Source organism: Henckelia pumila, chromosome 4, assembly GCF_033568475.1.
Source record: "Henckelia pumila isolate YLH828 chromosome 4, ASM3356847v2, whole genome shotgun sequence".
Taxonomy (NCBI): Eukaryota; Viridiplantae; Streptophyta; class Magnoliopsida; order Lamiales; family Gesneriaceae; genus Henckelia; species Henckelia pumila.
The window spans coordinates 82,500,418-82,511,621 of NC_133123.1; the positions used below are offsets into that span (position 1 = coordinate 82,500,418).

General features: G+C 36.8%; 2 protein-coding genes across 2 annotated transcripts; one reads left to right on the forward strand and one right to left on the reverse strand.

Annotated features, from left to right (window-relative positions):
• The first annotated feature begins 2,279 nt into the window (after nucleotides 1–2,279).
• On the forward strand, nucleotides 2,280–4,894 carry LOC140865122 (probable polyol transporter 4). The gene is made up of 2 exons (XM_073269638.1): nucleotides 2,280–2,649; nucleotides 3,300–4,894. The coding sequence occupies exons 1-2, from the start codon at nucleotides 2,439–2,441 to the stop codon at nucleotides 4,661–4,663; spliced, it is 1,575 nt and encodes a 524-aa protein (XP_073125739.1). The 5' UTR covers nucleotides 2,280–2,438; the 3' UTR covers nucleotides 4,664–4,894.
• Nucleotides 4,895–5,533: 639 nt separating this feature from the next.
• Nucleotides 5,534–10,658, reverse strand: LOC140863800 (tetraspanin-19-like). Its single transcript, XM_073267476.1, has 6 exons — nucleotides 10,341–10,658; nucleotides 10,165–10,264; nucleotides 8,578–8,658; nucleotides 8,388–8,492; nucleotides 6,421–6,612; nucleotides 5,534–5,873 (listed from the first exon to the last, which is right to left on the reverse strand). Exons 1-6 carry the CDS (start codon nucleotides 10,490–10,492, stop codon nucleotides 5,862–5,864), a joined length of 642 nt encoding a protein of 213 aa, XP_073123577.1. The 5' UTR covers nucleotides 10,493–10,658; the 3' UTR covers nucleotides 5,534–5,861.
• Between the last annotated feature and the right edge of the window lie 546 nt (nucleotides 10,659–11,204).

The window sequence follows — 11,204 nt, forward strand, 5'->3', positions numbered from 1 at the left end:
ATTCTGCTAAACCCAAAATTACTAGTCAGTCGGGGGGTCTGAAAGGAAGTTACTTTAAACATGGGACTATAATGAAAGTAGGTTTGGGAAGCAACCCATCCTATATATAGCGATCACTTATATGGAGTAGAGAGACTCTAGAGGATGCTCTGTTATGGAGGGTTGGTGATGGGAAGTCAATCGACATCTTGGCAGAGAAGTGGATGCCAAGAATACAGTCGACTATTGGGATCCAACTGGTACCTTGGGATCATGAGAAAACAATAAATGTTTTGATAAAATACAGGTCTTGGGATGTAGCCTTAGTCAATAATAGCTTTAACACATTTGTGTCTAGCGAAATACTTAATATTCCACTCCCTACAACAACGACATAGGATTTGTAGTTTTGGCGCTTTGATACCAAGGGCAAGTATTCTGTGAGGGACGGATGTAGATTGAAGAGGGGGCTATTTACAGCCTGTCGGAATACCCTCATGATAGGTGGTGGGCGTTCCTCTAGAGACTCTCGCTACCCCCTAAGGTTCAATTGTTTTGTTGGAGTGTATCGCATGATGGTATTCTGACTAATCTGAATCTAGCTCGTCATCATGTTCCGGTAAGTACAACTTGTGATCTATGTGGATACTTTGCAGACTCCACTTGTCATGCACTATTCTTCCGCTCTTCGATTAAAATGTGGTGGAAGAGGATTGATTTTGTCTGCACGATGAGAGTAGCCAAGAGATCCAGTACTATGGAGCTTTGCCGGTGGATGCAGGACCAATTGTCCAAGAAGGAGTTTGAGGAATTTGCTATTCAAACTTGGAAATTTTGGAAAGAAAAGCAGAATTTCATTCATGGCGACAGGACAAAACCTCTAACAGACCAGATCACTTCGAGTTCGGCTCTCCTTTTGAACTTTCGAGAGGCCAAAATACTGGGAAGGATACCTAATGCCATTATAAGGGGGCAGTCGAAAACAGTGTGGAAACCGTCAGGGACGAGCTGCCTAAAACTCAATGTCGATGCATCTGTTAATACAAATCTAAACCAGTTTAGGGTGGGTGGAGTGTTCCAAGACAACCAGGGAAGATTACTGTTGGCTTTTGGGAAACAAATTAATCAACCGATATCAGTGGTTCATAGAGAGTTGATGGCTATTAGAGAAGGGGTGAACCTGTTATATAAGAAGAACTCTAGAGATGTGCATGTGGTTACCGATATCTTTTTGGCAGCATAAGCAGTCGCATCTGAACAAGAGAATCTTGGATATGACGAGGTGTGCGCGGAAGATATCAAGAGAAGATTGCAGAAACCGATGGTTTCAAAGTTCTCCCACATATCTAGATAGGCTAATAGAATAGCCTGTAATATTGCTTGTTTTGTTTTTTCTTCCCCTCACCGTTTGTTTGATTGAATGGAGAATTTTGTTCTTAGTTAAAAAGATTTATAATTAACGATTATCATCAATAAATTTACAGGTATCTAATTAAAAAAATTGGACTGTGTGTCTACCAATTCATAAAACTATTGCGATGTGTATGAAATAATAAGAGCACCCACAATGGGTGTTCATAGCATTGTGGGTGGGTGTTATTAACACCCACCCACAAGAGAGAGAAGATGGGCGTTCACAGTTGTGAACGCCCATCTTCCTTTCTTTTTTTTTTTGTATGTAATGGGGCGTGCTTGCACGCCCCATCACTTTCTTTCTGGCGCGTGCTTGCATGCGCCAGAAAGAGAGTGTGCAGGTGCCCCACGCGTCTGCACCTGCATTACTTTATTTTTTTTTAATTTTTTTTAATTTTTTTAAATTTAAATAATAATAAATAACGGTAATATATTCAATTATTTGTCAGATTGTGTCAAACTAGTGCATTTTTTAACGGAAACTTTTTTTTTGTTATTTAAATGATTTTATTTATTTTTAAAATTAATTAAATTAAAACTTAAAATATAATATTATAATTATAAATATATTATAAAATGTAAAGAAAATGAATTTATTTAGTATAAAATAATTTTATAATGTTGAGTGGAATGTGGGACCTATAAATAATGAGTGTTAATGTTAATAGGATTGTGGGTGAAAAGAAGGATGCGTTATTAACAGTGGGACTCATGACTTTTGATGATGTGAAGGGTGTTATTGGTGTTATTAATGGATAGGGTTGTGGATGCTCTAATATATTATATAATCTGCGCTCTTGGAAAACACTTATTATTATTTTTATTATATTAAATAAAAGTACGAAGTCAAGGTCCGTGTGATGTATTTACCCTTTCCCAATAAAAATTGAGTTGCTAACATGTCCGAAAATAGTACCCCTTCAAATTTCCTGTGTGTTCCCATTTAGATCTGAAGGCTACTCCTGCAATCCAACGCCTACCAATTTGAAGTTGGGTCAAGATTTCAGTTTTGACAGTTGAAACCGAGGAGAGAGAAGGGGTGATTGATGGGTATGGCGGGTGTCCAAGAAAATGGGAACACAGAGACGGGTATGGGTATAGGGATGGCTCTGGGAGCCAAGAATAAGTACAGGAGAATGGATTTTCATGATGAAGACGAAGATGATTTGCTGATGGAGAAGAGGAGGAAAGACAGAAGAAAATATGTGTTTGCTTGTTCTGTTTTTGCATCTCTTAACAGTGTCCTCCTTGGCTATGGTAAAAAAGAAGCTTGCCTCTTTCATGTATACTTTTGTTTTCTGTTCCCATTACTTTTCTTGTTTGCCTGGATCATTGGTATTATGCATGTTTTGGTTTATTTGTTCTGGCTGAGAGAGGAACCAGAAAATTGGAGAAGTAAAAAGTCAAACATGAAAGATGATTAATGTGTTTAAAGATTCGCAGAATTTTGTTGAAATTGGATCAGATCACCAATCCTTTTGTTAGTAGTACACAATGATGATGTGTTGCAAAGACAAAGAGTGCCCTAAGTTTGAACCCACACGTCCACTGGTATATGTAACAAATGGTGCTTTTCTTCGGATCACAATCGTTTTGGAGAAATAATTTTAAGTCATTATTGCTGATAAAGTATGGATCTGATCAGTCACCAAGACTGAGGTTTGAATGCCAGCAAACTTCTTAGACAACTACTGAAGGAGTTAATTTGATGGCTCTTTCAGTGGATAACTGGGTTCATCTACCATGTGTAAAAAAATTTCTTTGTTAAACTAGCTATCGGTTTGATGGATTGGATTGCATTTTGTTTTATGTTTCATTTTAGAAAATTAGAACTGCAACTGACTGTTTAGTTTATCTCATCGACCGGAATGTTGTGGCTCATTTACATACTACTTGTGTGTTTGCAGATGTGGGTGTCATGAGTGGAGCAATCCTATTTATTCAAGAAGATTTGAAAATAACAGAGGTTCAAGTAGAAATTCTAGTTGGCATTCTGAGTATCATGTCCCTTTTGGGTAGTTTAGGTGGCGGTAGAACATCGGATGCTATTGGTAGAAAATGGACAATGGGGTTAGCTGCCACAGTGTTTCAATCAGGCGCGATTGTTATGACGTTTGCGCCATCTTTCCAAGTACTAATGATAGGAAGAATCTTGGCTGGTATAGGGATAGGATTTGGCGTCATGATTGCACCAGTGTACATAGCTGAGATATCACCAACCGCTGCACGAGGGTCGCTTACTTCATTCCCCGAAATCTTCATAAATCTCGGGATACTTCTTGGTTATGTCTCCAACTATGCCTTTTCTGGTCTTCCACCACACGCAAACTGGAGAATTATGCTTGCTGTGGGAATATTACCGTCGGTATTCATTGCATTTGCCTTGTGCATAATTCCTGAATCACCACGTTGGCTAGTGATGCAGAATCGAGTAGAAGAAGCGAGGTCGGTGTTGTTGAAGACAAACGAAAATGAAACAGAGGTTGAGGAGAGGCTCGCAGAGATACAGTTAGCTGCTGGACATCCCAGCGGTGAGAAAAATGAAGAAAAATCTGTGTGGCATGAAATTTTACATCCTTCTCCTGTACTTCAAAGGATGCTTATTACTGGCATTGGGATTCAAAGTTTCCAACAGATTACGGGAATAGACGCAACTGTGTACTACAGTCCCGAAATCTTTGCAACAGCTGGTATTGATGGTAACTCTAATCGTCTTGCTGCAACTGTCGCAGTGGGAGTAACAAAGACTGCATTTATCATGATTGCAATTCTTCTCATTGACAAAGTTGGGAGAAAACCTCTCCTCTACGTAAGCACCATCGGTATGACAATATGTTTGTTCAGCTTAGGTGCAACTCTCTCGTTCATTGGAGAAGGGTCGTTTGGGATTGCATTGGCAGTTTTATCAGTCTGCGGAAACGTAGCTTTCTTTTCTGTAGGAATCGGTCCCGTCTGCTGGGTTTTGACATCGGAGATTTTCCCTTTAAGGTTTCGTGCTCAGGCGTCTGCCCTTGGTGCCGTAGGAAACCGTGTCTGCAGTGGTGTTGTAGCCATGTCCTTCCTGTCCGTCTCGCGAGCAATCTCTGTCGGGGGCACGTTCTTCATCTTCTCCGTCATTTCCGCCCTTTCCGTGGCGTTTGTGTACAAATGTGTGCCAGAAACAAAAGGGAAATCACTGGAGCAGATCGAAGTGTTGTTTCAAGACGAATACGTGCTGCAAGTAAGTGAAGTTGAGCTGGGAGATGTCCAACATTTGGTGCAGAAAGAATGAATTTTTATTTGGCCCAAAAGTTCAATTTCCAAATTCCTTGAAAGATTATTCATGGGCAGAATGATCTTGTATTCTTTGTAACAAGTTATGTATCATCAATACACGTCTGTGTTCCACAAATGAAGCAACATTGACAAGAAAGCCACTCGTTTATTCTGCTACCATACATGAACAGTTCAACTATTTTTCCCATGAATTTGGGTTGAAATCGAATGAAAATGTGTATTTCAATGGTTCAGATCATTTTTATCTTGAGTTTAAGATGGATGTGAGGATAAAACTAAGGTAGTGTTTGAAAGAATTTTTAAATTTTGTTAAAGAAAAATTGAGAACTCCTTCCTAGAATTTCTTCGATACACTACCTAAGGTTCGTGTTTGGAGGAGTCTCAAGTGTTCGTTATTCAAGTTATATTCTCATTTTAAAAATAAACTTTTAAGATTTTATTTTTATGTATACAAAGATGGTTTTAGAATAGTAACATATCTTTTAGAACTAGTTTAGAGTTGAAAAGTTTGATTTAGTAATTGTTTTGGAAATAATGACGAGTTTAAGGAAATAGAAGAGATCCGCCATTACCGTTAATAGGCACACAGCCCCCTATCCCTATAGCTTAAGCTTAAGATGAATAAAAGCTTTACTAAAAAAATAAAGAGGGGCGCGCTAGCTCGCTAAAAGCTCCTTCTTTTGAAGCTTGCTCGGTCTACGTGTTGAGTTCTGGGAGGAAGGGAATGGATGCTTGATTTTTTGGGTAGCTTATAGACCGTCAAATGACCTAAGAACATTTTTTTTAGTACGTACAAGCTCTCAAACGGCTTATAAAAGCTCAGCCGAACACACCCCACCCTAAAAGAATTTTTAGAGGTTAGATGTAATCAACCTAATAATATTTAGGGCGTTAGGATCATGAGCAATACCATCGACCTGTGATTCTTTCAACATTGGCATGGTGGTTCAAATGTTGCAGAAATCAAGGAATCGCATCAATGTCTTCCAATACATGCTCATCTAGCATAGCTTTCCAGAGTATAAAAATATACAGGGATAAGCGTTTAGGAATATGATCACAGATACTTCACTGACGACCAAAACTTACAAGACTTCAATGACGATCAAAAACTTGTCGGCTTGAGACTAAATCACCTCGTTCCCTTCGCACATCTGGATCTATCTGTCATCTCTCCCAAGGCGAACTTTTATTTACCTGCTTCCCTGGATGGAAAAGCAAAATAAAACAAAACTACTTGGCAATAAGATAGTAGGTTTTGCTTAAATTGATGGATTTCAAATAATGGATTTCAAATTCTTTGCTTAGAGTGACCATTTAAATCCACCCTCTATATCAAGTAACGCGATTTCAAGTAATTTCGACGCATGAGTGGATTTGAAGTCCATTCCTCAGATTCATTCTCAGATCAAATATCTTACAAAAAATCAAATCCATCATCAATCCAAACAACCTAAACTACCTTCAACTTTCATTCCAAACAAAAATGGAACCCAATTTCATAACCTTCTTTATTTATTAAAGGAGAGCATCGGATAAAAAAATAGCATTCAAAAAATTCTAACTGCATACGTATTCATCATGAGAGGAAATTTTCACATTCAAGAAATTCTAGCTGCATAACATATTCATCATGAGAGGAAATTTTCACCTCTAACAAATCCAAGCAAACTTCAATAATCAGTACCACAATTTTGATCTTTTCAAGATGACTGACGTTATCTAAGACCATAAGTTAGACGTAAAACTAACCTTATTGTTGATTCTTGTATTCCAAGAACCATTTTTCCCGTAGGTCTGGTCATTAACGACATAAGATTGTGGGGGAACATAATTTTTGAGCAGGGGAACTCTATCTGGTAGATAATCATCGTCACTTTCATAGTATCTCTCAGAATGTGGTCCTAAAGCTTTGAGAATCATAGCCATTAACATACTCAGTCCCTGCATGCAAAATCATTCCCACCATGAGAAAGGCTGTAAAGATTGTGTTTAACAAACGATGTTGAGGAAACAAAGAGATTGGGATTAAAAGATACAATAGTGCAAAACAAGTCTATGTTATCATCCAAAAGGGCAATGAAATAAAACCCAAAGTTCATCTTATACTCGTTTACATATTTAAAATGTTAATTGTGCAGTTTTTACATATATTTTAGTCCTTTTCTATGCCATATTATGATTTACTCTCCTGGAGGATGATCTTCAGCGCAGCAATCTGAATAACTGGACCCTAAGATTGTTTCTTACCTCTTACCATATTACAAACTTTTACAAACCATCAATTTACAGTTTGCAATCAACTTGAATAACTATTCAACAAGTTTTGCACGAGTAACTTTTATACAATACTACAGTCCACATCTAATTAGAATCCTTGAATTTAAAAAATAAAACGTTAATAAAATTCACGGGAATATTTTGACCTGTGGGAAAAATACACACACAACATCACACAAAGAAAATGGTTTAGAAATGGACACAAGTCAATCAACCAAAACTGTTGTGGAGACGCAAAGTAGCTATGAGTTTAAACTACTCTTGGATTAGGTCTACGAACAAATCGAACCGGTTTGAGAGATTTTCGAGTAGGATCGAAAAATATTTGATTCGAATTTGAAGTTATGGAACTCCAGCTGAAATCGAACATGATTGAATCATTTTTCAAGTCGAACCCAAGCCAAAGTTATTTTATTCGATTTTTTGCGAGTCATAACATTTAATTAATATAATATAATTATATATTAAATATATATATATTTCGAGTCCTTCGGGCATTTCGAAGTTCAAGATCTTCATTCTCGAACCTTGATGGTCAAATAGCTTGTGAATATGTTAGAACGTTTTTGAACCAAACTCGAGCTCCAACTTCATTTCGAGCCGAACTCGAGCCAAAAAAATTTAAAATTTTCGAGTTTGGGATCGAGCTCGAACTCAAATATACCTAATTCGAGCCTAAAATTTTTACTAATATTCGGCTCGATTCGGTTCTTTTTTTCCTAAATTTTTACCCCTACTCTGGCTAACCAGCCAAACCATACCTAAACCAACATTACAGTGCAGCCCTAAACATCACCGGAAAATTTGGTTTGGTATTGAGTTGTGTAGTCCAAAATATTCAGTCTTTAAGTATGGTTTTGGCTATTAGGTATGGTTAACCAAACAGTATGACTTACCGATCTTTGTTTTTTTCTTGGTTTCAAACACAGACTATACGTACACTATTGTATATATATATATCAAGTTTTTTTCTTGGTTTCAAACACAGACTATACGTACACTATTGTATATATATATATCAAGCACATTATAACTAATAAATACATAACGTTCATAATATTTGTAACACATATATATCCTCATAATATACTTTTAATAATTATATATGTGTCTGTGTGTGTGTGTGTCAAGCAATTTAACACAATAGAAATTTGACCTTAAAACTTTTCTCATCTTGATTTCAAAATTCGGAAAAACTAGTTTACCAAATTGAACCGATTATTTTATAAAAACCAAACCAAGCCAAAGCTCGAGCCTGAATTAGCTGAGTTAAATATTGTGTGACCGAATGAACGCTTGTAAAACTAACTAATCTCAAGAATTACACATAACACTAAGAATACGAAGTGAAGTCAAAGTCTGTGCGTTGGTTTAAGGCATTGTTCTTTCCCATTTATTTTGCAATAACACGTTAGCTGTGCAAGGAAATCAAAATGAACCTGCACGGTCACTACTGTTAAGCCAATCCATCGGCATATGTCAAAGTTCTTCTTTATAAAGTCCTTCAACTGGTCAAGATTTTTCGAAGGGTCCTCTGGGAAATCCTGAAAATAGTCATGAGTTTAAATTTCATCATCCATAAATCAAAATGAACCTCTGTAATTTTTTGAATCACATAGCTGTGTGTACCTCCTCCCAGCTGTGATTTAAGAATATATCTGCCATTATAGCACCTTCGAGCACAAAAAGAAGAAAAACAAAAACCATATACTATACCAGTTAAAGTTAACAAAGAAGTGATGTGCATGCATTGCCAAATGATTTGATAAAAAGCGAGAGTGATATAAGATGCTGAACCAATATTATCCGAGAGTACAACAAGCACGATAAGAGCAACACAGGTCGTGATTACAAAGAAAGATCGCTTCAGGAAAATTTGTTTATCATCGATAAAAAACACTAGAGAAAAGAGGAATTTCTCTGGACCGACTGGTAGGAAGATGAAACTTCAGGGGAAAGAACAAGATATTAACATTGTAAAGAAATACTTCTCCAATAATTAGCTATTTTCGATCTATAGGACACCAGCTTTCCAGCTTAAAAAAAGTCTATCATGATGCACATAAACTGACATTTAGTTGAAATAAAGCCAATACTAGTTAGTAGACAAAGACAGAGAGAAAGAAGCCGTTAAAAGGCCTCAAGAAATGGAACTCGTAAAAGTTTATGTTAGAAAGTGTCAAATAAATCCATTTTCTCTAACAGTCGAGTAGTTTAATCTCCTATATATTGTTTTTATAAAAAAAAATTGGATCTCCCAACCGGAAAACATACAGCATTGTTAAAAGGTTATTTAGAAGGAAAAGAAACTAGAAAGAAGCTTGTTACACAAAGCTCATGTTGAAGTACGAAGAAGTATAAAAATATTGTCAAGGCACTTTTGCACGAGCGTTTTTTATAAAAAAAAAATGTAAGAGAAGTCTTTCTAGGTTTTAGCCCTATTACATAGAACAATTGAAAATATATGGTTTTAATCAAAATAAAATAGCACGGCTGAAATTCCTATATCAGGGGAAATGTTGACAGCATCCCCTACTGAGATCCCATCAATAAAGAAAGCGATTTGGTGCAGATAATGTAATGCATGCAGTAAGGAAGCTACCACCCACCTAAAACTAAGAAGGCCATGAAACCACTTGGCTAATGGTAATCTCACATACCTTACTTCATTTAAAAAACTAAGTACTAACAGCAACTCTAGCATGTATGATTGACGGTATGCCATCTAGACCTACATGAGCAAGTCCACAATTCGCAAACTCAAACTTAAAAAGCCACCAGAGTTGCGCTAGTGAGGCTATAAGCATTTTAAAGCCGCAATTCATTTATGCATCAACAATCAGCATCAAATGCTAAATATAGATCACTAAAACACTAAGCATTTCATAAAGTTAATGGATGATGAGATTCGAGAAACCTACGACTCTATTGTAACAGAGGAATCAAGGATATTAATCTTCTCCAACTCACTTAATCAAGCAACTAAACAAGGACAGATTCAAAACCTCGAGATTAGGGGGGACAATGTTTAATCAATCCTTTTCATAATTTTCATAGGATACACCAATAAATCATAAACAAGGGGCACAGTCTGTCTTCTGTTTGGCTCCACCATCGCAGCTCAGAGAAGAAACAGGCAAGTATTGAGCTATGAGTTACGTGTAAGAATACATTAACAATTTGATTATCTATTAACAAAACAGATGGCAAGGATACGATATAGAGGCAACAACCATTAGTCGTTTCTGCGGCAATGTGGCCCGAGCAAAAAATCACGCATAGAGTAACCCCGAGGCCAAGTATAGTATATATGAACCTGAATTCCAAATTCAATTATAAATAATGCAACAAAAAATGAACGATTAAAACATAAAAATTATTCATTCTCATACCAAGGGATAGGAGCAGTATCGGATTGGAGGTGGCGCAGCCAAACCCTAAGCATCCATAAAGCGTACAAAATCATGGCAATGCCCACCATTCCTAAGCCGGCATTCACTACTTTCAGCAGCGATTGAACGCAAATACGCGCCATCCGGCCCATTCTTTTCCCCCAACTGACGATCACGCGATGATTAATGTAGCGAAAAATGAAACCCTAACTCCAGAAAACAGAGCCGGGGATTCGATCGAGAAGAAGAAGCAACAGCGACCAATGAATTTTTCTTCTCTTTCCGTATTTTTTCAAGGGAGAATGTTTCCTGTGTGGTCTCCGAAATACAAGGACCACGGTACTGGAATCAGGGCAAATTTGTAATTGCACACCCTGGAGTACATATGCGAATTTATTAATCGACACAATTATCTGTGATATTCCCGGAAAAGATTTCATTTGAAAATGAAAAAAAATGATACAAAATTATTATTTTAATTTTATTTTTATTTTTTTTCGTAACAAAAATGCTCAATGGGCAAAGAAAAAGAAAACAATCTCCTATTAAAAGAGTGAGTGTCTCTTTAAAAACACTGAGAGAGGTTGTAATTCTTCAAATATTATAGTGGAATCTTTTGATCTTGTCCGTTGTTTTTATCCTAATAATTCTTTGGGGGTTATCCACTTAAATCCTGGTGTCTATTTTATTCTTCAATTTCCATAGTTTCTATCTCTTGATGTCGCACCTGAGACCAACAAGTGGTATCAGAGCCTTGACATAAAATTTCTTAAAATTTTGAGTATGCTCTGTGGTTGCAGCTGTGACTGATCTTCCACATCAAAAAAGATTTTTTGAAGATTTTATAAGGCAGGATTCTTGTAG